General features: G+C 43.1%; 1 protein-coding gene across 5 annotated transcripts in view; it reads right to left on the bottom strand.

The window, feature by feature from the left end:
- Positions 1-26,379, bottom strand: part of LOC121877850 (serine proteinase stubble-like) — a 97,561-nt gene that overhangs the window by 28,102 nt on the left and 43,080 nt on the right. For 3 of the 5 annotated variants that reach the window (XM_042383765.1, XM_042383774.1, XM_042383759.1), the window contains exons 3-4: positions 6,431-6,613; positions 4,536-4,970 (exon numbers count right to left, since the gene is read on the bottom strand). In XM_042383765.1, coding sequence (XP_042239699.1) covers positions 4,536-4,970; positions 6,431-6,613 — 618 coding nt within the window. Of the gene's footprint in view, positions 1-4,535; positions 4,971-6,430; positions 6,614-7,616; positions 8,699-26,379 lie in introns of those variants that run through there. The other 2 variants (XM_042383785.1, XM_042383794.1) reach the window with 2 other exon arrangements.

Below are 26,379 nucleotides of genomic sequence, written 5' to 3'. Positions count from 1 at the left end.
AGGGACTATGGTAGGACACTCATCCACCTCCCTCACTCATCCACCTCCCCACTCATCCACCTCCCCACTCATCCACCTCCCCCACTCATCCACATACATATTCCACCTCCCCTCATCCACCTCCCCCACTCATCCCACCTCCCCCTCATCCATCTCCCTCACTCATCCACCTCCCCCCACTCATCCACTCTCGCTCATCACCTCCCCACTCATCCTCCCCCACTCATCCACCTCCCCTCTCCCCTCACTCATCACCTCCCCCACTCATCCACCTCCCCACTCATCTCCCCATATCTCTAGGGGAAACAGGACTAGGAAATAAATGAGAGCTTTGATTATTAAATTTACAGTTAGGCGGGGGAGGTAGAGGTCAGGTGGGGGTGGAGTAGAAAGGTGGGTAAAATTGAGTAAATGAGTAGTGGTGAGTAGTAGAGGTTGGTGGTGGCAGACTAGATGCAATAACTGGGATGGTGGGATCAGAGGGAATGGTAGCTAGATAGAGCGGGTCGTGACACAGCAACAGCCGCCCCCGCTTTTGGGTGTGGTAACGCAGGCAGCTGAGAGCACACAGATCAAATCACATGTTGTAACGCTAATGGTGTGAAAATGTTGTGACTCGCTGAGATTATTGTCGTGGGGGCTTGTGACGTTTATAGAGGGAGGGTCGGGGTGGTGGTCCTCCTCCAACCCCTCCCACTCTTCCTCCAACCCCCTCCTCCTCCTCCTGACCAACCCCTCCTCCTCCTCCTGACCAACCCCTCCTCCTCCTCCTGACCAACCCCTCCTCCTCCTCTAGCAGTGTATAGGATAGGTGCTTTAACGACGCAAATAAGGCTAGTTAGAGTACAGGTGATTTGAGCAGAAGCAACTATAGACAAATTTTGGAGGGATAATCTACTATGTACAGAAGGTAAAGAGGAACTTGAATTAATACACACACACACACACACACACACACACACACACACACACACACACGAGGGAAAAACAATATAAACTACTAATAATAACACTAAGAGCAATAAAAAGAGAGAAAGAGAAAACAGAAATTAGTGTAAAAATAAAAAATATACTCGAAAAAAAACCAGATAAAATAATAAAATAGAAAACAAAATGCAACCATAATAAACAAACAAACAAACAAACAAATAAACAAACAAACAAACATCAAACAAACACCAAACAAAGACAAAACACAAGACAAAGAAATTACCTGGGAATTGGACTTTTCTCAAACCTTTTAAAAAACAATTAACTCTTTCATAACACTATAAACTCCTAACTGTAAACTCATAACTGTAAACTCCTAACTGTAAACTCCTAACTGTAAACTCCTAACTGTAAACTCCTAACTGTAAACTCCTTACTGTAAACTCCTAACTGTAAACTCATAACAGTAAACTCACATCTGTAAACTCCTAACAGTAAACTCCTAACTGTAAACTCCTAACTGTAAACTCCTAACTGTAAACTCCTAACTGTAAACTCCTAACTGTAAACTCCTAACTGTAAACTCCTAACTGTAAACTCCTAACTGTAAACTCCTAACTGTAAACTCCTAACTGTAAACTCCATACTGTAAACTCCATACTGTAAACTCCTTACTGTAAACTCCTTACTGTAAACGCCTAACTGTAAACTCATAACTGTAAACTCCTAACTGTAAACTCCTAACTGTAAACTCCTAACTGTAAACTCCTAACTGTAAACTCCTAACTGTAAACTCAGAACTGTAAACTCAGAACTGTAAACTCAGAACTGTAAACTCAGAACTGTAAACTCAACTGTAAACTCCTAACTGTAAACTCCTAACTGTAAACTCCTAACTGTAAACTCAGAACTGTAAACTCAGAACTGTAAACTCAGAACTGTAAACTCAGAACTGTAAACTCAGAACTGTAAACTCAGAACTGTAAACTCAGAACTGTAAACTCCTAACTGTAAACTCCTAACTGTAAACTCCTAACTGTAAACTCATAACTGTAAACTCATAACTGTAAACTCAGAACTGTAAAGTCATAATTGTCAACTCTAACTGTAAATTGATAACTGTAGACCCATGTAATTGTCTTCCCTGCCAAGTCACTATTCTGAGGCAACACAACCTATAGGTACAGTATGTACTAAAATCTGGGTACTGTACTAAAATCTGGGTACTGTACTAGAATCTGGGTACTGTACTAAAATATGGGTACTGTACTAGAATCTGGGTACTGTACTAGAATCTGGGTACTGTACTAAAATCTGGGTACTGTACTAAAATCTGGGTACTGTACTAAAATCTGGGTACTGTATTAGAATCTGGGTACTGTATTAGAATCTGGGACTGTACTAAAATCTGGGTACTGTACTAAAATCTGTGAATTCGCTTAATTTAACCTCCACTTATACAATCTCACTTTACCTCCACTTATAAAACCCCACTTTTCTTCCACTTATAAAACCCCACTTTACCTCCACTTATAAAACCCCACTTTACCTCCACTTATAAAACCCCACTTTACCTCCACTTATAAAACCTCCCTTTACCTCCACTTATAAAACCTCACGATAAACAACAGATGGTGACTCCAGTGGTAAAGGTTGAGTGGAGGAGGAAGAGGGGAAGGAGGGTGTGTATTCGCCCAAGGCCGTGTCACTAGCGTTTAATGACAGGGTGTTCCGTGCTGCTTATACCGTGTCGCCTTTGACATCACGTTTAGAATTCCTTCTGTGTCATGGCATACACATTGTCTCGCCACAGAGCACACAGCAGACACGGAGCAGACATTGAGAGGATAGTGGTGTAAGGATAAGGAGAAACAGACACGGAGCAGACACTCAAAGGATAGTGGTGTAAGGATAAGGGGAAGCAGACACGGAGCAGACACGGAGAGGATAGTGGTGTAAGGATAAGGAGAAGCAGACACGGAGCAGACAGCAGCAGACATTGAGAGGATAGTGGTGTAAGGGTAAGGAGAAACAGACAGCAGACACTGAGAGGATAGTGGTGTAAGGATAAGGAGAAGCAGACACGGAGCAGACAGCAGACACGGAGCAGACATTGAGAGGATAGTGGTGTAAGGATAAGGGGAAGCAGACACGGAGCAGACAGCAGACACTGAGAGGATAGTGGTGTAAGGATAAGGAGAAGCAGACACGGAGCAGACAGCAGACACGGTGCAGACACTGAGAGGTTAGTAGTGTAAGGATAGGAGGAAACAGAGACGGAAGGAAGCTAACTGATGAACCTATCCTTAAAGCTAACACCAAGCCAGAAAGCTAACGTTTGACTGATTGGAGAGGGGATTGGTTATTGCGTCTGATGGGAAGGAGTTTATCTTATGTAAATCAATGATATAAGATTCACACAATTATCAGGAGAGAGAGAGAGAGAGAGAAAGGAGAAGAAAGGAGAAGAAAGGGAGCAAGAGAGAAAGAGGAAGAAAGGGAGCAAGAAAGAGAGAGAGAAAGAGGAAGTGAGAGAGAGAGAGAGAGAGAGACCAGGCGATAAAGTAGGAAAAAGAGAAAGCGTAAGAGGAGAAGCAGATAAACAATGAGAATAATATTAACATAAACAAAGAGGAATGAGGAAGTATGAACAAGATGTAGCAGATGACAAGATAATGCAGGAGAGAGCGTGAGAACATTGTCAGTGGCAATCAATACTCAACACACACACACACACTTCATGATAACAAATTAAGAAGAAATTATAGAAGGGAAATACTGGAAATTATAATATATCTTTGAAGAATTAGTTATCTTTGTATTGCGGAACACTTCACATTATAATCGATTCTGATTATTTGATATTCAGAATACATATAATGGTTTCCACACACTGGCCACACGTCACGAGGCACAATATTGTCTGGATTTCCGGGAGTGGAAAACCCAAGTCGATGTTATGGGTCATTTACTTGCCAACTCAAGTAATTTGGGGGAATACTCTGGTTTTACATTTGTTTTTCATTTTTACGCAACACGCTTTTCAGGAATCTTCTCAACACTCAGATTAACACAGTGTTACCATGAGGTGTGTGCTGGCCCATTGTTCGATGAGTCTGAACTAATATTTCATTCATTCAGGTGCAAAATATCGTTTAGGTTTTGCTATTGTCAATGTTGCAACACATCTATTGTTCTTATCTTATGAAGTAATTCAGTATTGTTTCATACATTCACACGAGTGCCAACACACTCTTACTTTCTTGTAAATTATTAGAGCAATCAAAACCACCTCTTATGAGACGTCTCTTACACGAACACTATTACTGGCCGCCACCATGAACACCACACTCACGTAAAACTGATTTTTTTTCTCACTTATCACAGGCACATCTGTTCTGTATTTGGTAGATCGTCAGGCAAAACAATTTTTCAAAAACTTCTCCATCATAGTTAAACAAATGGATTAAAACCTTGGTACAATTCTTCCACTGTTTTCCACACCATAATCTCAGCTGTGCAAACACGCGCTATGAAGCATCAACAACAATAAGGGTGGATGTGACACACTGGTGATGATGGACGAGGCGACACACTTTCCGTACCCGGTGGAATAACAGCCGACTCGGAAGATCCCGTCGATAAAAACGGCGGACGAGGGCCACTAGATCCTGGCCGAGCAAAGTCGTGAGGTCGATTGTCGAACGAGTCAAAGTTATTAGGGCGGTTATTAAACGTATTGTGAGGCCTTTTGTTGAAAGTATTGAATTCATCGTCAAAGTTGTGGTCAGGTCTCGTGCTCTCTGGTCGACGGAAAGGTGGTTGTGGTCTGTGAGGCGGCCTCTGGGGTCTACCGTGAGGTCTGTGTGGTCTGAGGATCGAGGAAGGTCTGTGTGTGTGAGGAAAAAAGTTATCGTCGTCATGATCAAAGTCAGAATCAAACTGTGGGGGTCTAGGGAGGTCAAAAGGTCTGCTGCTTTGGTGGTGGTGGTTGAAGGAGCTGGGGCGGCTGCTGACATCACCGAAGAACTGGTGGTGACCTGATAAGGGTGAAGGGTGGGTCAGCGGGGGTGTGAAGAAGGAGTTTGTGACCCGTACCAAGAAAAGGCCTGTCAGTGAGGACAGTCGGCAGCGCTATAGGCCCATCCTTCCCTCGCTACACTACACAGGGAGGAGCTGGTCTAGCCTCCTGCTCACACTCAGGCGTTTTAGTGGTACTGGCCTCAGGGTCTACCTGCTAGATTTTTCAAGTCTTATCTTCTAAAATTTAAGTGTGTCTTAAGACTACCTTCTTAATTATCTAGTGAGGGAAGAGTGTAGCCTGATGGTACTTGTGCGCGATAAGAAGTAGATTATCAGTGCATCTTATGATGCACTCATTAAGTTACTCAAGGGGTATGTGTCTTGTAAGTGTTCGTGCCTCTTAAAATATTACTTACGTGTTTCGTATTTATTTCTGGCTTGTAAGTACAGGGTGATCAAAAAGTCCCTGTGCACCTTTAATAACTGACTACATAGTTGCACTTATCAGACCTACCTTTACTGTAAGTAGAACAATACATTGTGAAGTATTGCGGGGACTTTTGGATCACCCTGTATTTGTGCACCTCAAGGTTGTCCAATAAATTATGGCACCATCTAAGGCGAGATATTCCGCTTGACTGTATATATCTGACGTCTACGATACAGCCTTTAGAATGTTCCTCCTTACAGATGTGATACTGAAAACTACTGTATACGACTAACATTATGTAGCGACATCCTCTATTGGGTAATGGAATGGAGGAGTATTGTGGTTAAAATATTACTCAGTTGAATTACGTTAATATCATGAGAGAAATAGTGTTGGTCAGACTGAACATACAGACACAATAGTTCTTAATGATTATAAGTTGTATTTTTCTGAAACTAAAACTTGGTGAACTGGGATAATAACCTCTAGAAGTTGAACACCAAGTTAAAAAAACAAACCCACAAACATCACTGAATCTTCGGAAACTCTGAAAAATCAAATACCATAAAAACAGAGACTAATCACAACATTTCAGTTCATCTCTCTGGTACCACTAAACTTATTGTTAATATGCCAGAGGAAACGAACCTATATATTTCTTTAAGGTGTTCCAGTGTTTAAGACAGGGTGGTGATGTAGGAGTGGTGGGAGTGAAGAGAACAACAGAACTTAATAGCGTAGACAGAGGCATCGATCATCATTATAAACTAACACGGGCGTCTGTTACCTCCAATAAAAGAAAGATACAGACATCCATGAAGTACAGTATAAAGAATAAGTCGTCAGTCATTCTACTTAGTGGCAGGCCTTGAGGATAGTGTTCTAAGAGTGAATAGCCCTCATAACATCAAACTAACAACGCTAAAGGAGTATAAAACATTATAGAGTGCATCAGTTTATAAATACAAGGTTAGATCAGGACCAACAGATGCGGCAGAATGACTCATGACTCACACATCAACACGACACAACATGGCTCCTACTCACCGACGTCGTTACCGATGGCTCCCAGGTTCTCGTCCACAGAATCAATCTTGTTCCGGGGGACACAACACGTCCAGATCATTCCCCCGGAGCACAGGTCCATGGGCTTCGAACCCTGGAATACGCAGGAGACGGAGAGGCCGCAGTCATACTGGTTGCTTTTGTACCAACAGTTCTGTGGTATAGCTGTTGGATGAGAGGTAGAAGGCTGTTAGTTATTGTAGGTGACTGTGTGTTGGTGGGGTGGGGGGGTGGTGTTGGTGGGGGTGGTGCTATTGGTGGGGTGTTGGTGGGGGTGGTGGTGGTGTTGTGGGGTGGTGCTGCTGGTGGGGGTGGGGGTGGTGGGGGTGGTGGTGTTGGTGGGGTGGTGGTGTTGGGGGGGTGGGGGTGTTGGGGGGTGGGGGTGTTGGGGGTGGTGTGGGGGGGTGGGGGGTGTTGGGTGGTGTGGGTGGGGGGTGTTGGGGTGGTGGGGGTGTTGGGGTGGTGGGGTGTTGGGAGGTGGGGGGGTGTTGGGGGGGATGGGGTGGTGTTGGGGGGGTGGGTGTGGGGGTGGGGGTTGGGGGGGTGGGGTGGTGGGGGTGGGGTGGTGTGGGGGATGGGGGTTGGGGGTGGGGTGGTGGGGGTGGTATGGGGGGGGGGGTGGTTTGTGTTGGTGGGGGTGTTGGTGGGGTGGTGGGGGTGGTGGTGTTGGGGGGTGTGGTAGGGGTGGTATGGGGGTGGGGGTAGGGGGGTGTTGGTGGTGGTGTTGGGGGGTGGTGGTATGGGGGGTGGGGTGGGGTGGGGCAGGGTGGTGGTGTTGGTGGGGGGTGTTGGGGGGTGGGGGTGTTGGGGGGTGGTATGGGGGTGTTGGTGGTGGTGTTGGGGGGGTGGTATGGGGGTGGTGGTGTTGGTGGGGTGGGGGGTGTGTGGGGGTGGGGTGGTGTTGGTGGTGGTGTTGGTGGGGGTGTTGGTGGTAGGTAGTGTATGGTGTGAGTCAGGTGCTGAGTTGGTTGGTTGTGTAATTCCCGTTCCAAGAGACTTGGTCACTGTAACGTGTGAACCTTGGGGCTACACCAACATTACGCTCGCCTTAACTTTATCAAAAAATTCCCCACACAATCATATGTGGGGTTAAGCTTACACCTGTCATACTACCGAGAACATATGACACAGAGTACACCACTAAGGTCAGTAACACACTTGTTCACACCTCCGTTACTGTTGTGTTGTTTGGAGCCAGACGAATGCGAGTCGTTCATTATTATAGTATATAAGAGTCTCAGGTCGACATTACTGTGGAGGGGAGCGTTGCCTTCAGACTCGTGAATAAACTGGAAGTCCGGAGATCCTATGGAGATGGAGGAGTCCGTAGGATGACTTATCTCAACTTGGACGTCACCAAAGGGACCTGGAGGAAGATCCTCGTTATCCGTTAATACTGTACCAGGACTCACGCCGGAGTTCGTCTCGCCATAGAAGTCTTCCGGGAACTTCTGCTGAGGGTTAGGAGTCGCCCGCGAGAGACTGATCATAAGAAGGTAAGTTGATACCACCAGACGCTTCATGATCACGTGTGTGGGGAGGGGGAGCACAGAAAGGGTTCAGAAAAGCAACGCTAAAACCCACTGTTGCATTTCTTGTTGACGCCACGAGGCGGAAAATAAAGTGAGTGGAGGTACTAAAGGGTCTGTCTATTCTGGACTGCTGATCCGCATATTCAGCCGAGACCTGCAACAGAACGTTCGCACAATTATAAAAGCCACATACGATCACTGTGATGTTCAGACGTCAAAAGTTACTGCCTGCCACTCAAAGGTTGTATCTTGTGACTTTAGTCTTAAATTATTCGAGTTTGAGTCTAGTAGGGATATTATGAACACTGAAATAAGTACAATGAAAGCAAAAGTATTATCGGAACTTTCCGGGTAACTTAAGTTCCATCAAAGTTTCAGCTCGTCAGGGACAACATGATGCTGAAAACATCAAGGAACGCGAGAGTATCCTGAATATTGTAAACCTCGAGCGAATCAAATTTCAGTGCATAAGTGAAACTAAAACGTTGGACACTTGAGAAAAGTTACAAGAAAAACGAAAGCTGTTCCAGACGACGAGGGTCCTCCTCCACCTTCCAAGGCTCCTCAGCATCAGATATGCAATGAATACTTGAATCAGAAGTTATAACTTGAGAGAAAGACTCGCATCCAGTGTCTGTGTAAGGTCTCGTGGACGTCGGGTGCGGGGCGAGGTGGATGAGGTGTTGTCACCTCGGTGGCTGGACGCTTGTGACTGAGCCAGGCAGGAGTCAGGCACCCACACCCTCCTACCGCTAGTTGCCACCACGTTCACTACACCACATAATATTACATCATGTCTCCAATATTTCTCAAGGTTGTCTTGCTCTTTTTTGTGTGTTTTTGGGTGTAGAAATGATCGTCTAGAAATTGAATAACGCTGTTGCGACAACAAATATGAGCATTTATCAGGTTATACCTGGTGTTAAAGAGCAGCAGTAGAGAGCACAGCATACGGGGTAGACAACACAACTTTCACTTGCTACAATGGACTCACTTGGCCGCCCAGCACGGTTGCCCTACCTCAATGCGTACTACCGCTAACACTTTTTGAGGGTAGCTGCACCTCATTAACGGTTCCGCACAATAAACACATTTCACTCTCGTTTACCAACACAGAAACAAGTGCACATCGTAAGCCTTAATTAATGGTTATTGAGCTAGATTGTACGACTCATTTCAAGTAATAGTTTAGTTCTCACCAGCTTATTACACATGATAAATGCTACCTTTGGCGTTAGGTTAGATTAGTGTTAAGGTTAATAATCAGGTCATCCCAATAATATTAATCGCGGGTATTGGCTGTTGTGACACGTTACACAAGTTACCTCAAGTAATGTATACAGTTCACAGAGTAACACTGTATCACCGTCAGTGTTGTCATCTCCACCATTATACTGTTGTAACATACTATAAAAAATACCCCAGTTATAATACGCTTATTGGAGTACATAAGAACATAAGAAAATAAGGAGTCTGCAATTGGCCGGTTGGCCTGTGCATGGCACCTCCTGTGGAGAGTTACTACCACTCTCTATCATCCATGAATCTATCTAGCCTCCTTTTGAAACTTTCCAGAGTTCCCGAACTTACTACAAAGTTGCTAAGCTTGTTCCACTCGTCCACCACCCTATTTGTGAACCAGTTTCTTCCTATCTCCCTCCTAAAACCTAAACTTATCCAACTGAACCGTTGCTCCGAGTCCTATCCTGCTCGGATATTATAAGAACTTTATCTATATCCCTTTATTGATTCATTTCACCCACTTAAATATTTCTATCATATCTCCCCGCACTCTTCGTCTTTCTAGGGAATGCAAGTTAAGTTTCTTTAACCTATCCTGATAAGGAAGGTTTCTAAGTCCCCGAATCATTTTTGTTATTCTTCGCTGCACCGACTCTAGTGAATTTATATCCATTCTATAATAGGGGCACCAGAACTGAACCGCATAATCGAGGTGCGGCCTGACTAGCGCAAGATATAGTTGCAATAAGACCTCTGCATTCTTGTTACTTACACTTCTAGATAAAAAACCCAATACTCTGTTTGCCTTATTTCGAACATTAACGCACTATTTTCTAGGCCGTAGGTCCGGGCTTACAAGTACCCCTAGGTCTCTTTCACAAGTCGACTTCTCTAGGTTGATGTTGTTAAGGCTGTACATTATCAGTATTTGTTCTTCAATATTAAGTACTTACTTGCTGGTGTTGAATTTCATTTGCCATTTTCGGACCACCCTGCAGTTTATTTAGATCCTCCTGTAATGCATTGCATCCTGCCCTGAATTAATCTGCCGCCCTATTTTGGTGTCATCCATAAACTTGCTTATGTCACTGCTGATCCCAATATCTAGATCGTTTATGTAGATTATGAACAAGATTGGACCTAGTACTGACCCCTGGGGAACCCCACTGGTTACACGGCCCCACTCAGATTTAACACCATCTACGCTGACCCTCTGCGTTCTATCGGTGAGCCATGATTTTATCCAATTTATAACTTTCCCCTCGATACCATGATTTAATTATTTACCTACTGTAATTTTTCTGTATGGTATATTTTGTTCTTGTGCTTTATGTAGTATACTAGTGAATATATTATAGTCATAATCAATTGTTGGCATCTATGACCTCACCCCTTCCTACTGGGGACTGACTGTACTCCTGTATGACTACCACTGTATCAATATATCACCTGTAACACTGTATTCCTGCATAACTACCACTATCAATATTCTCTTCCATAACACTGTATTCCTGTATGACTACCACTGTATCAATATATCACCTGTAACACTGTATTCCTGTATAACTACCACTGTATCAATATATCACCCGTAACACTGTATTCCATAACTACCACTGTATCAATATATACCCCGTAACACTGTATTCATGTATGACTACCACTGTATTAATATATCACCCAACAACACTGTATTTCTGTATGACTACCACTGTATCAATATATCACCCGTAACACTGTATTCCTGTATGACTACCACTGTATCAATATATCACCCGTAACACTGTATTCACATGACTACCACTGTATTAATATATCACCCATAACACTGTATTCCTGTATGACTACCACTGTATCTATATATCACCCGTAACACTGTATTCCTGTATAACTACCACTGTATCAATATATCACCCGTAACACTGTATTCCTGTATGACTACCACTGTATTAATATATCACCCATAACACTGTATTCCTGTATAACTACCACTGTATCAATATATCACCCGTAACACTGTATTCCTGTATGACTACCACTGTATCAATATATCACCCGTAACACTGTATTCCTGTATAACTACCACTGTATCAATATATCACCCGTAACACTGTATTCCTGTATGACTACCACTGTATCAATATATCACCCGTAACACTGTATGACTACCACTGTATTTTCGTGTTTATTATCTCTCCATGACTCAGGTGTGCAGTTGTTCCGGTAGAAAGTGGTTTAGGAGTGGGGGATAAACCCGACCTCCAGTTTTCAAGGACATATTCTAAACACACCCCAGACGAAAGTACCACAGGATTCAAATACCATTGTGTCAGCTGGGGTATTGTTCTCGTGTTGACAGCCACATATTGTGTCACCCATACATGAGAATACGACCACGTCCAAGAGGCATAATACCGGGAGAGAAAGTGTGGACTCGTGTGTGTGTGTGAGATATCCCTCACTTACGCCTTCAGTATATGATAGTAGAAAATAATATTGCACAGTATGGAAGAAAATAATCTATCCCTCTCCTCACACAACATTTCTTTTCCTCTTTCTCTTCCCTCTTGGTTACTTAAGTTACTGAGTTGTTTCTTAATGCATTTGAGACTTTCACAGAGAGAGAGATCAAAGGAATTCTAGCAAAAGTTTGTCTTCTTCAGTGTGTGTCGGCGACAGATTTAGGCTGCCCTCACTCACAGCTGGAGGTTGTTTTGGGGGGAAAGCAAATCTACTCCTGAGAGTTTTCTGAGTTCGTGAAACTTACTATTATCCTCCTTCTTAAAATGGACCATGCAAAGGTTAACCCCCTAGCTTACGTCACTTTAAATCTAAGCTTCTAACCTAAATAACCTAATCTAAAGTAGCCTTACCTAACGTAACATGGTAACCCAACCCAAAGTAGCCTAGCCTAGCCCTTGGTAGAGAGTCAGGGTATTTAATCATCAGGTGAAATAAAGAAATAAGGTGAGAATGAGTTAAAAACCTAATTGTTCCCTTCAAATTCCACCACCTTGAAGAGCTGTAGCCAAGTAAGAGTGAAAGTAGCATAGTATGGTGGTGGTGGTGGTGATGTGGTGGTAGTGGTGGTGGTTGGCCCTAGTGAGGCAACTAAAACCATCCATCACCCATCATCCTTAAAAAAACCTAAGTGAGTGAATCAGAAAGAGAGACAGACAGAAAGAGAGAGAGACAGACAGACAGAGACAGAGATAAAGACAGACAGAGACAGAGATAAAGACAGACAGAAAGTAACAAAAAAGAAGTGAACAGGAAACTTGTGGCTAAATGAGTCAAATGTACTTTCCATCCTCATATATACAGTATGTATTGTGAGCCCCACACCATCCCCGGCATCCTTGTAGTGCAGAGACGGTGAGGTGATGAGGCTTTAATGGGTGTTTGTCTTACTCACCACCGGGAGGATCATTATAATGTTTACTCACCACCGGGAGGATCATTATAATGTTTACTCACCACCGGGAGGATCATTATAATGTTTACTCACCACCGGGAGGATCATTATAATGTTTACTCACCACCGGGAGGATCATTATAATGTTTACTCACCACCGGGAGATCATTATAATGTTTACTCCTACCAGGAGGATCATTATAATGTTCTCACCACCGGGAGATCATTATAATGTTTACTCACCAGGAGGATCATTATAATGTTTACTCACCACCGGAGATCATTATAATGTTTACTCACCAGGAGGATCATTATAATGTTTACTCACCACCGGGAGGATCATTATAATGTTTACTCACCACCGGGAGGATCATTATAATGTTTATGACCAGTAATGAACGGGTTTCGATCAAAAGCTAGTTTACCTCGGTACTTCACACGAGAAGCCATTCTGAATGTTAGTTTTTGTTAATGTTTCTTAATTACTTGTTATCATTTTTGGTTATTATTTTGTAATGTTGTGAGATGACCCAGCCTTATCCCCGTCACCAAGACATATATTAAATCTCCATGACTCGACCAGCTACAGACAGACAGATAGACAGACAGACAGAGACAGACAGAAAAATCGCTGTCATGCTCCATCGGAATTGGTTGGTGGGGGTTATGGTTGTATCACGTAACTACAGGGGTGGGGGCAGATGGGAAGGGTGGAGGAGGGAGGTGAGTGGGGTATGGGTGGGTGGAGAGAGGGAGAGATGGAGGAGTGGGGAATATGGGTGAAGGGGAAGGTCCATTTTGGGGGCAGGGATCGTGTTAGTGTACAGAAAGTGAAAGGAACGAGAGAGAGAGAGAGAGAGACAGAGAGAGTCGTACGGTTGGAAGAAAGGGGTCGAAGGTGAGGTGGTGAGAGAGTGAATGGAGGATGGCCAAGAGGATATACTGGTGCTAATGCTGGTATTTCCTGGTGGAGAGAGAGAGAGAATGAACAGATAGGGGAATAACAGTGCCGTATGAACAAAAATGGCGTTGAGGGGGGTGGGCGGACAAAGTGTGAATGTGAGTGTATGGATAGGCATTTGCTGATTACGTAATACTTGTTTCTCTATGACGTCACAGTACAATTATTTTGGCCTCTAACGTTACTGTACAATTTGTTTACCTATGACGTCACATATCGCCACTCCTTATTGTTCTCTCGTAGTTAAACACACGGCGAACAGTGACGCACGCATTACCTAACAGTGACACGCATTACCTAACAGTGACGCGCATTACCTACTGACTTACTAACGTGACCGCTTACTACGTGACGCGATTACCTAACAGTGACGCACGCATTACCTAACAGTGACGCAACCAAAGCCGTCAAATAACGGGAATCAACATAAATGAAACAGAATAACAATGGATGTCAACAGTCGTGAGTCAGCAGAATAACACATTAACATACAGGTTATTTTGCGCGCGAAGGAAGAGATATCCACGTGTTTACATAGATTTAATGCCGGGGATGGATAATGTTGATCACGTGGTGTGTGTGTGTGTGTTTTAAATAAGTCAGACGTCCACAGCCAACTTCCTGAAGCAGTGACCTGAATCTTTGCCCCTCCCGTTTATCTCACCTGAAAATTAACCACCCTAACGCTAACCTAACGTAAACCTGACGTTAACCCTTAACCTAACCTGTTGACCTAACGCTAACCTGACCTGACCTAACGCTAACCTAACGTAACCTAACGCTAACGTAACGCTAACCTGACGTTAACCTAACCTGACGCTGACCTGACCTAACGCTAACCTGACCTGACCTAACGCTAACCTAACGTAACCTAACCGATGATATAAATACCCAGCAGCTGGCGCAATACATTCTGAGAAACCATAGTTTGCGTCCTGCACCAGCGTGTCCTACATCTGGCGTCCTGCACCACCAACAGTGTCCTACATCTGGCGTCCTGCCACCAACACAGTGTTACCATCTGGCGTCCTGCACCACCAACAGTGTCCTACATCTGGCGTCCTGCACCACCAACAGTGTCCCATCTGGCGTCCTGCACCACCAACAGTGTCATCTGGCGTCCTGCACCACCAACAGTGTCCTACATCTGGCGTCCTGCACCACCAACAGTGTCCTACATCTGGCGTCCTGCACCACCAGCACAGTGTCCTACATCAGGCGTCTACCACCAACACAGTGTCACCATCTGGCGTCCTGCACCACCAACAGTGTCATCTGGCGTCCTGCACCACCAACAGTGTCCTACATCTGGCGTCCTGCACCACCAACAGTGTCACCATCTGGCGTCCTGCACCACCAACAGTGTCACCATCTGGCGTCCTGCACCAGCACTGTCACCATCTGGCGTCCTGCACCGCACACAGTGTCCACCATCTGGCGTCCTGCACCAACACAGTGTCCTACATCTGGCGTCCTGCCACCAACACAGTGTCTACATCTGGCGTCCTGCACCACCAACACAGTGTCTACATCTGGCGTCCTGCACCACCAACAGTGTCTACATCTGGCGTCCTGCACCACCAACAGTGTCTACATCTGGCGTCCTGCACCACCAACACAGTGTCTATCTGGCGTCCTGCACCAACACAGTGTCATCTGGCGTCCTGCCAACAGTGTCCTACATCTGGCGTCCTGCACCACCAACAGTGTCTGGCGTCCTGCACCACCAACAGTGTCTACATCCGTCCTGCACCACCAACAGTGTCACCATCTGGCGTCCTGCACCACCAACAGTGTCCTACATCTGGCGTCCTGCACCACCAACAGTGTCCTACATCTGGCGTCCTGCACCACCAACACAGTGTCCTACATCAGGCGTCCTGCACCATCAACACAGTGTCCTACATCTGGCGTCCTGCACCACCAACACAGTGTCCTACATCTGGCGTCCTACCCCATACAGTTTTCAGCGGTAGAAACCGTTATTTCTCATCACCAAGAGAGAGAGAGAGAGAGAGAGAGAGAGAGAGATTTACCAGAAACAAACTGATATGAGGAGTCATTTTATGGTGGCTAAACGTGAGGTGGTGGTGGTGGAGAAGGTGAGGTGGTGGTGAACTAGTATTGGTGGTAGTGACCGAGAGAGTGTGGTAGTGGTGGTGAACCAAGGGCGCCTCCAGGAGGATGTCCTGGGGGTCTGGACCTCTCCCTTTTCATCAGAAAATTCCAATACTTTTTTCTTTAATGTAGAATTGTACTCAGGCATTTTTGTATAGTAAAAAGTAACAGACTATTGACATCAGAATATCTCCTAATATCACGTGCACATGGTTTCAAAATGGCCTCAAAATGCTCGCTTTGAGCACCATGTCCCCCCCTCACCCCCCCCAAAAAAAAAAAAAATAAAATAAATTCTTGGACCCTCCCCCTTTTGATATTCCTGGATCCTCCCCTGTGAACTAGTGCTGGTAGTGGTAAACGAGGGATTGTGGTGGTGAACGACAGGTAGAATGACAAGTTCTTGTTGTGGTCACGCCAGCCATACCAGTAACTAGGGGAAACTTTATCACTGAGGTGTTAACATCATGCTGGTCGGTGAGGGAATGTTCAGGTGTTCCAGAGGTTAAAATCAACTTGGTAATTACTGTTCACGGTGTGTGTGTGTGTGTGTGTGTGGTGTGTCCCAACATCTAAACGCCTCGTATATTCATTAAAATAAATAAAACCTACGGTCTTAACACGCTACTTTACAGCTCCAGAGATCAAACCTACGGGATAGTGACTTCCCTGTTCACACCTAACCTAAACTATTCTAACCTAACCTAAACACACACACACACAGTCCAAATGTCAGAAGCAGACAAACACAGACAGACAGACAGACAGACAGACAGGGCCGGATTTACCAATAGGCCAAGTGTGCCATTGGCCTAGGGCCCACCGGTATATGGGGGCCCACTGAAACCAATTTGTCGCGCAGCGTGCCAGCGTATAACCTTGTTTCAAGTGTACACCGAGTATTTCATTATACAATATATTCACAACCATAAGGGCCCCTGTACAATAAGTATAGGCCCACAGTGGTCTTCAACTGGTGGGCCATGGGGTGGTTCTCAGGTGGGCCACGGATTAGGCCCTATAGTAAAATGAAGAAAATAAGATAAAATAAGATAATAAAAAAAAATATACAGTATATACATTTTTTAAATGTCCGTGTCTCACCATCGATCTATCTATCTATCTATACATACATATATGCTGGAGAGAGAGGGAGAATAAAGTTCAAGAAACCTTCAGCGCCTTGACGTGTGAAGGACAGGATCGTTTCACGTTCAGTACGTGTCAGGGTTACCGTTGGTTTGCTGACAGCTCGCTCAGTCAGTCATTATCTTCTCAGCCTCAGCTCAGTGATAATTTATATTGACAACTGCCTTTCCAAACATTAGTATCTTGGTAAGAATTTTCCTTACCATCCCCATTACAAATTGTGAAGGAGAGAGGTCTTTCTCTACTCTATCTAGGGTGAAAAATCACCTGAGGTCTACCATGGGACAAACCAGATTAAACTCACTTTCATTATTATGCATTGAATGTGGCCTCCTACAATCCCTTGACATAAACAGTATCATTGACAAATTTTCCATGAAAAAAAGTAGGAAAAATTTATTTTGAAATTCACACAGTTTGCTGTACTTCATGTGCTTGCAAAATTGATTATGCATCAAGTTAATTGTATTTCTTTCATTAATCCCATATATAAGATGTACATGATATAGAACTAATTTGATTAAAAGTAATGATGTGTCACATTGTGTTGAAATTCTTATTTCTTACATTATAATATTATGATATTATGTAATATTTGATGACATTTGGCCATTGCAAAATAATTACAGTAATATATATATATATATATATATATATATATATATATATATATATATATATATATATATATATATATATACATATATATATATAGAAACATGCAAACATTTCTATAAATTTGGGGGCCCACTGATGAGTTGGCCTGGGGCCCACAAGTAGGTAAATCCGGCCCTGCAGACATACATGGATAGATAGACAGACAGACCGGAGGGTTTCCTACCATCCTTAATGGATCAAAATAAACACTTACGCTGTATTTGGTCAGGATTTTCAATGATTCGTATTTTAAGTTAGGTTAGGTTTCAGTCACAGTGACATTCTGGTGCCACTGTAGTCGACAGGTTTGATTCATTGGTAAGGTAAGATAGGGTATAGTCTGGACCACCGACTCGTGAAAAGGAACAACTTTAAAACAAATTTCTAAAGAAATGCGGTAAATTTACAGTTTCATCCACAACTACTGCTCGACCATATTTTTTCCCCATGATATTTGGTGATTCATTCGAATTTGACCTTTATTTCCATCAGAACTGAGTCGCTTTGGGATTATCATCCCCCAAACAACATGACCTAACCAACCAAAGTAACCTACCTAACCTTACCTAACTTCCTAGCCGTCACCGCTATATTAAACAGAAAGTACTTATTTTGATATCTGGTACTAAAAAAAGCAACTTTGTTGAAACATCATTATGTAATTTTAATTTTTTTGTGGACGTGAGATTATGCTCAGACCGAACAGATCAGCTGTGAACTAACAGACGACACACGGTGACTGCAGATTTACATTAATTTGCGACGGAAGTGGTATTACAAAAAGTTGTTCCTATTGACAAAATACAACTAATGATAAACATAAAATTGGGTAAAGGTGTAAAATAGTGCTAACACCAGAAGTTTTTGTTGGTTTTCTTTATTTTTGGTATACTTATTGTTTTGATGATTTTATGTATATTAAAAAAACGATAACTTTCAAGTATAATACAGTAGGCTCTCGCCAATAACGACTTCCACAATAACGTTTTCGACAATAACGGTAAGTTACAATAGGTACCCATTTTCGATAATAACGTCTGGATTCTCTTGAATAACGGAAATTTCGCGGAAAGCGTCCAAGCGCATCAATGATAGAGCTTGTTTGCCGCCGTGTTGATGACGTAGTTGTCCACTCCCCCTCACTCTCACTCTCACACACGTTCAGTGGAATACAACGCTGCGCCCACGTGCGAGATTTTCGCCTCCATAACCAGTGGTTGTTAGGGTCGGTGATCAATAATGGCTTCCGCAATTTTGCCTATGGGGACTAGGGGAGGTGGTGGAGGGAGTGATTTGCCACATGAATGACTGGGAACTTTTAAAGTGAGGAAATTGAACTGTCCTGAGTCTACAGTGCGAAATATTAAGAGGAACTTAGCGGGGACCAAGAAGAGTATTGCGCTGGCTAAAAATATTTCGGTAGTGATGGAAATGCGAGGCGAGCTATGAATGATAAAGGCAATAGAAACAGGTTGTTAGTGATAACAGAGCAAATTCTTGTGAAATGGTTAGCTTGTAGAATGAAAGACAGTGCAAGTGTTAGCGGCCCTCAGATACGGAACAACCATCACACCAAGCACCTCAAAAACTCCCCCAAGCTAAGTGTTATATTACTCAAACTCTTTATTTTGATGATTGAATAGCAATTCTTTTTATTTCAGCTCACAAAAAGTGTTAGGAGGGCTTCAAGGGGAAAAAATGGGTGAAATTCTTGTGGCGGCGGCTCCAGTAAACCCATTTTACATGTATTTTAATGTCACACAAATAACGTTTTCGCTACTAACGGTGTTTTTCAGGCACCTATTAAACGTTATTGGTGAGAGCCTACTGTATTAAGTATTTTATATTTTTTCTTTTATTTTCTCTTTCCCGCTTCACAGTTCTCCTCCCGGCGCCATTTTTTTGTTTTGTTTACCTCGCTTAATCCCTCTTCAAGAGACGTTTCCTATAAATGACGGTGAACGTCTTCACGAATTTCTCCTCGCCATTGCTGATGTATGTCAACCTCAATATTAAGGTAAGTTGTTTAACACGATAATGCATAGAACTTAATAAAACCTGACCTAACATACCCAACTTATGGGTATGTTAGGTCAGGTTCTATTAGGTTCTATGTATCGTCGTTTCCATTTCTGTGTTTAATATCATGCTATTAGCGTGTAGATTTTTTTTTACCAAATCAACAAACAAATTTTGGTGTTAGAGCTATTCTACACCTTTACCCAAAATTGCTCTTAAGTGAGTTGTGGCTGAAACTGCAATACCGAAAAAAAATAATCTCTTACCTTTAGAATGTATTAAGAAATTGGGGGATTTTCAGCTGTTTTTCTCGATGTTTTTTGTTGTTAACCCGGATCTACGTGTACGCACTAGCTCCCTCCGACGACATTATTTATGTTCATGTCAGCGCTAAAAGACAAAAGTTTCATACACATTAACGCTTAGGTTCCATAAAAAAAAATCACCAACAGTATTGGAGCATATTTGTAAGGTTCGTTATAATTTAATTTTAATATTAATAATTTAGCAACAAATAACACGTCTTTACAATTTTAAGATTTTGCACTAAACGTTTCATCGCACCCACGAACGGTTCCCAACTTCCCAGTGACGATGATTTACCGTAGAAAAGATAAACCAACCTACCCTAACCTAACCTGCCTATCTTTAGTTGGAAGTGCATTATTTTTGGGTTAGGCAAAGAAAGTTAGGGTGTTATTTTGTTATCTTACCTTTTTTCAACAGGAATGTAAACATGGCGCCATTGTGAGCATTGACTGTACTCTCACAAAAACTAAGGAAAACAAAAGTAACAAAGGCGCAGTTCCAGTCCTTTCTTCTTATCCTAAACACAAGAAGTAATAAAGACGTTTTATTCTAAAACTTTTTCCCTAAAGGTGTTCCTTCTAACGAGTCGGTATTCTATAGACTATAAACGGGTAAGGTGTGTGTGTAGTTCTGCAACACCTTCACATCATAACAGTGGATCATGGCCATTATTTTCCTCACACAAATCAGGACTGCCATTGGAGAGTTGGAGAATTAATAAAATGATTTTCAACAGCCGGAACTAGGAAGTAACACCATATAGATGTGTCCGACCGTGTGCCTGTCCTCTCATGTGTATTACAATCACTATCGCCATATATCACTCAGACCTTGTTATCTGTGTTAATGTTGTTTTCTTCTATAAAGTATAATATTTATTTTACCAATGCTTTTCACTTTATTTCTTTGCATCTGTTACTTCTTGATTGTGTTCGTAAGCAAGTTTTGAGGACACTATTACGGTGTATATCGTCTGCAGGTAACCTCGTAACATCCACACAGGTCTGTAACACCGTGAGAACTAAAAGCTGGAACAATCTTGAACTGGAATTGTTACACTCTGACCCGCGTAAATATTATCATATCCTCCGTAACTTATAATGAGTAGATGCATTTCATCATGATTCCAACACTTGTTCAACAACTTTCCATCACAAAGGAAGGAGAGGGAAGACCAGAACAGTGAACGTATACAGTACGTACCTTGACAGGCTGGGTTGTAGTAACATTGGAGAAACGAGTGGGAGACCAGCAGGAAGACGATCGCTAGTGTGAACACCACCAACATGACCCACACACTCCTCCCTCGTGATCACACTCCTCCACGCCCTCGTGCTCACACTCCCCGTGATTCACATTTTAAAACTCCAGGTCCTAGAACACCATCACACTCCTCCCATAACTTGATGACTGCTGGTGTTGTGCTACCTGTTTCCACGTCCCGACTCCCGTGAACCTTTTGACCGAAACATTTTGACTCTGAAGCCCGAACAGTTTCAACTCGAATATATTATTATTTTTCTATTTCTGTTTGAAGCGGAAGAAATATTCAAATCTGTCCGATGTACGTGCTCATGTACCGCTAAGACTCTTATTCTGGAAATCTCTGGATCAAGGAAAAGCGCCAAGAGACTGAAAATACAGGAAGGGTACGAAATCGTCATGTGTACCTGTGACTAGCGGGGTACCACAGGGCACTGGGCCCGTTGTTGTTTGTTTGTTTCTTTAATGACATGCCAGAAGCTATACACTCCTCCATGAAAATGTTTTCGGACGATGATAAGTTATTTAAGGAAATTAAGAACGAAAGAGACTGTGAAGAGCTGCAGAAAGATCTCTATGAGCTTCAAGAATGGTCGAGGAAATGGCTGCTAAGATTCAATGTCACGAAGTACAAGAGGATGCACCTGGGTCGCACCAATAGTAAGGAGGCGTATCACATGTCCCAACAGGACAAAGAGACTGCATTAATTGAGACCGAATGTGAAAAGGACGTGGGTGTTGTGTATGTCGGCAATGAACTTAAGTTCTCGGGCCACTGTAAGAAGGAGGTGAATCAGGCAACGAAACTAGTAGGTCTTATAAGAAGGTCGTTTAGATATCTGGATGATCCGTCACTCTTCACGATCTTCAAGAGTGAGGTGTTTCCCTGTCTGGAGTATTTTCACCCCGTCTGGTCCCCGAGGTATGCTAGCTAGAGACTCAAATGATTGGAAATGTCCAAAGGAGGGCCACCAGACTGGTGCCTGCACTTTGGCACCTCGGCTACCCAGAGAGATTGGAGCGCCTGCAACTACCTAGCTTATACTACAGACGGGCGAGGGGAGACCTAATCGAAGTGTATAAACATCTCAGGGGGCACTACTCGGTCGAATGTACATATCTGCAGCTGGCGGACGTCCGCCCCACAAAGGGTTGTGGGGTACGTTATGTTTGGTGTTCACACTCAGGATGGGATGGAGAAAGGAAACTCACAATGTGCTCTCTGTATACATGTTGTATTGGATGTACAATGCAGCTTGGTGCTGGGAAGTGGCAGCGTGGTTACAAGCGTGATGTAGAGAGAGCTGGTTGGTGAGGGTGCTCAGAGGAGGACCAGCTTGTGGGTCGCCATGCTCGCCGGCGGGAGCGAGGGCCGCCAGGCAAGAGCGGAGGAGGTGGTGTTGCTTGCTGGGTGGTGTAGGTAGAAAGAGCGAGGTCCCCACGAGGTCAGGTCTTATATAGCGGAGGTAGGCGTGGCTTAATAGTTGACCTCCGTCATGTAAGGCGGCGCTGGTTGACCTAGACCACGAGGCATACACTGGGGAATTCGAGGGGGTCGGCTACTCAGCGACAAACAGCGTTTGTAGGGGAGAAATCCACTACAGGGTCACAGCTCAAGGTTGAAGAAGCCACAATTCCAGAAAACTGTGAGGGGTAACTTTTTTGGAGTGAGAATTGTGAACTCTTGGAACAATCTGCCAGAAAGTGTTGTGACGGCACCGAGTGTGAGCTCATTTAATGGCAGACTTGACCAATAATGGAGCAGGTTCCGATATATTCAGGAGCCAGTGCATGCCCAGTATCTGCCAATATCTGCCAACAGTGCGTATCAGAGACGTGACCGACCGCCCAAGCGTCTAACGAGCCGATCAGTGGCGAAGAGAAAATAGTAAAAGTAATGTATACAACCATGGAAACCTTACTTCTAGGACAACCTAATATCCCTAGACAAGGTGGACCACAGAGCGACGAAGATGAATCCAAAACTATGTTGTCTCCATTGCCGCATTAGCATGCGGGTCTTAGGACTAACAACTTTGAAACAAGACATTATAGGACAGATCCCACAGAGACTTTCAAATAATTTTGAAACAAATGGAAAACATTAACCCAGCTTCAAGCTCACTAACATACCAGGCAGGGCGAATATAAGGAAATATATGTTCAAGAGGGTGGTAGAGCTATGGAACAGCCTACCAGCAGAGCCACCTCCTAAGTAAATAAGGTCTATAACTTCGTCGATTTTAAAATTTTCAATATATGTAACGATTTTGTAGTAAGAGAAATCGTTCAGTTTGCCACCTCCAATTTATTCATAAAATTACATCTTCCGTCCACGAATACATATGTAAAAAAAATACTTTTTAATATAATTTTATCATAATCGGAAATATAATATTAAAAAAAGAGGCAGGAAATATTGTTTTCAACTCTGTAAACATCTACACAAGGATGTGCATAACAACTAATAGAAAACGAAAGATGTTCCTCTTAAAAGAGAACGAAAATTATGGTAGAGGGATGACTAGTTCATTCTAGAAAATTTGGATTCCAGTATTTGTATATTTAGTGACGTCATTTGAATGTATTTTGTTCACAGGATCTACTCCTAAGTATTCAGATCAACACATAAATTATTAATAAGTGTCATAGTTAAGAACAGTAGTGGCTTCACAACAAACTATACAATATATCGGCAGCAATGAGAATATACTTTGATTTACCTTGCCGTAGGGTTGTCTCGTGTGTGTAAAACTTGGTAGCTTGGCAGTGATATGTAGCCTCAGTGGTACGATATTTCTGTTGTGCCATTGAACGTTCCAATTTTGTTTTCATATATTTATATGGAAGTGGCTATATAAGGATCGTTCTGCGGCTAAAACAAAAAGGCTACATACAGAACATGATATCATGACATTTCATGACTTGAATATGGCGTACAAAAAATTTTGTTTCGAAACTACGCAAAATCTTGTGAGATTACCAAATATAAAAGCCAAATGTCCTACAGTATAGTTACCCTCATGATATAAGTATTGTTTTCTATAAAAATGCTGTCAATCGTTTTCTATTAGTAATGACGCGCACACTAGTGTAGATATTTACAGTTGAAAATAATACAGTACTTTGTCCTTACTTTTCTTTCAAGCACTTCCCGTCCTTCGTCCCCCCACGTCTATCTATTCCTCCCTTCTCTCTATTCTTCTTTATCTCATATCCCTCTCCCTCCCCTGATCTCTTCCTCCTGTTCTCTCTCCCCCCCTTCCTCCTTTTCCCCCCCAATCCGTTCCCAAAATCACATTTCCTTGGTCTTGAGAAGTGTTGACCATGAGGGTAATGACGTCTCCTCCTTTTACCCATTTATCCATACCAACACTTCCAGTTACAGTGACACAATTTATACTGTCACTGTTGCCCCCTAAAGAGCGTCAGTTCCACAACAGCTGTTAGGTCACCATGAGAAATAAAAAGGTCAGGGACAAAGGTTACGGCGAGGTTAAGGCAAAAATATACGTAATGTTTCTCTGACCTCTTGTTCACTGTGTCAGTGTTTGAGGCACTGAAATAGCTATGGATAGAATATGGTCTTTGCATAATTGTGCTTTACGGCCAAGGTGTGTGGTAGTCATTATTGAGAGAAATAAAAAACACACAGCGTATTAGGAGAAGAAAGAAGGCATCTCCACAACAGGAAGAGCGGAGTAACTTACCAGGAATGGTGTTGGTCACCCTTACACTCCCAGTGACTTGCACATTGCAGGCACACATGCCGGTGGATTCGGTGTTACATGGACTGCATAGTTTAAACTTTACTTCTTAGTTTAAACTTAACTTAAATTCCTATTATGTCTCCCTCTGTTACTTGTATTCAACACTGGTTGTGAAAATATACAATGATCACAGGAGGAAAAAATTAAGTTTCGCCTGTTTACACCCATGAACAAAATAAAAACACAACACACTATAAAGATATATAAAGTTCTCAACTTACCGTACCAACCACCTGACTTGTGCTGCCAACAGTTATTTACTTACCGAAAGGATTGATCAAGAAATCAAAAATCCCTCTGGTCTGTGTGATGTTGGGTTTGGCAGAAGTGGTGGTGGTCGTAGCTGTGGTGGTCGTAGCTGTGGTGGTAGTGGTGGTGGCAGCGGTGGTGGTGGTGGTGATGGCGGCGGTGGTGATGTCGGTGGTGGCGGCGGCGGTGGTGGTGATCGCGCTAAAACTGGGGAGGGTGGTGCTGGCCACAGAGTGTGGCTGAACCTTTGTATAACCCTCGCCAGCAATATGGTTACCTGGTTCCTTGTCTATAGCATTGTCCTGCAGGAGTGCGTTCATGAGGAGGACAAGAGCCTTGTGAGATATCTCATTGTCGGCCACATCTGTACAGAAAAAAATGGTGCAACCAGTGAGCCAGAGAAACAGAGAAGATGAATAGCAAGGACGGGTAGGTAACACATCATCTTCTGCCTCCAGATTTATTTTCTGCTCTGTTATGTAAGAGATCCTAGGCAGAGGTTCTCAAACGCTAGTACAGGAATGCCCTTCCACTTAACTGGGGATGTGAAAACTCCTCTTGGTCCAGTACAGTTTCTAGTCATGTTTGGTCGTCGACAAGTCAGTCAGACGAGTTCTCACATCCTGCGCTTGTGGAAAAACTTAACTGAAGAAAACTTGAATGGTGACACTACCTAAGGATCCGGCAGTGAAGAAGATGTGTGTGTGTTAAGAGTGTCAGGGTCAACCTCAGTCAGAGGTGTTGGGGTCTAGGAGTGTCAGGTATGAGCTACAGTCAAGCGAAGAGCGAGTGACTGGAGGCAACTATACACCTCCTTGTGATAAAACTTTGCTTCATATGTAGAAATGTGTTGAGTAAATAATATGATACACTTCAGAACTCAGCGACAGCAAATATATGAAGGATAATAATATATAATGCAGGGTAGTGATACATGAAATAAGACTGAAGACAGCTATAAGATCAGTCATAATAGAAATATATAACACTGCTACAAGTAAAAGACTGAATATAAGATTAAAATAATAAGTACAAAAGATTAAAGTCAGGTCGCAATGGAACTAATTACTTAACAGGTAAATATGTGGCACTCTTACGGACATGCTGTTATTGGCCATAAGCAGAGTTGTACGACTGAATGACAGTTGTACAATAATTAGTATCTCACAGAAAATTTATTTACAGTACATGAGATGAGAAATCATATTTTTTTACAATAGTTGAACCTTTTTATTTACAGCAATCAA

Source organism: Homarus americanus, unplaced genomic scaffold (genome assembly GCF_018991925.1).
Source record: "Homarus americanus isolate GMGI-L3 unplaced genomic scaffold, GMGI_Hamer_2.0 scaffold33468, whole genome shotgun sequence".
Classification (NCBI taxonomy): Eukaryota; Metazoa; Arthropoda; class Malacostraca; order Decapoda; family Nephropidae; genus Homarus; species Homarus americanus.
This window is presented reverse-complemented; position numbering and strand designations above follow the sequence as displayed.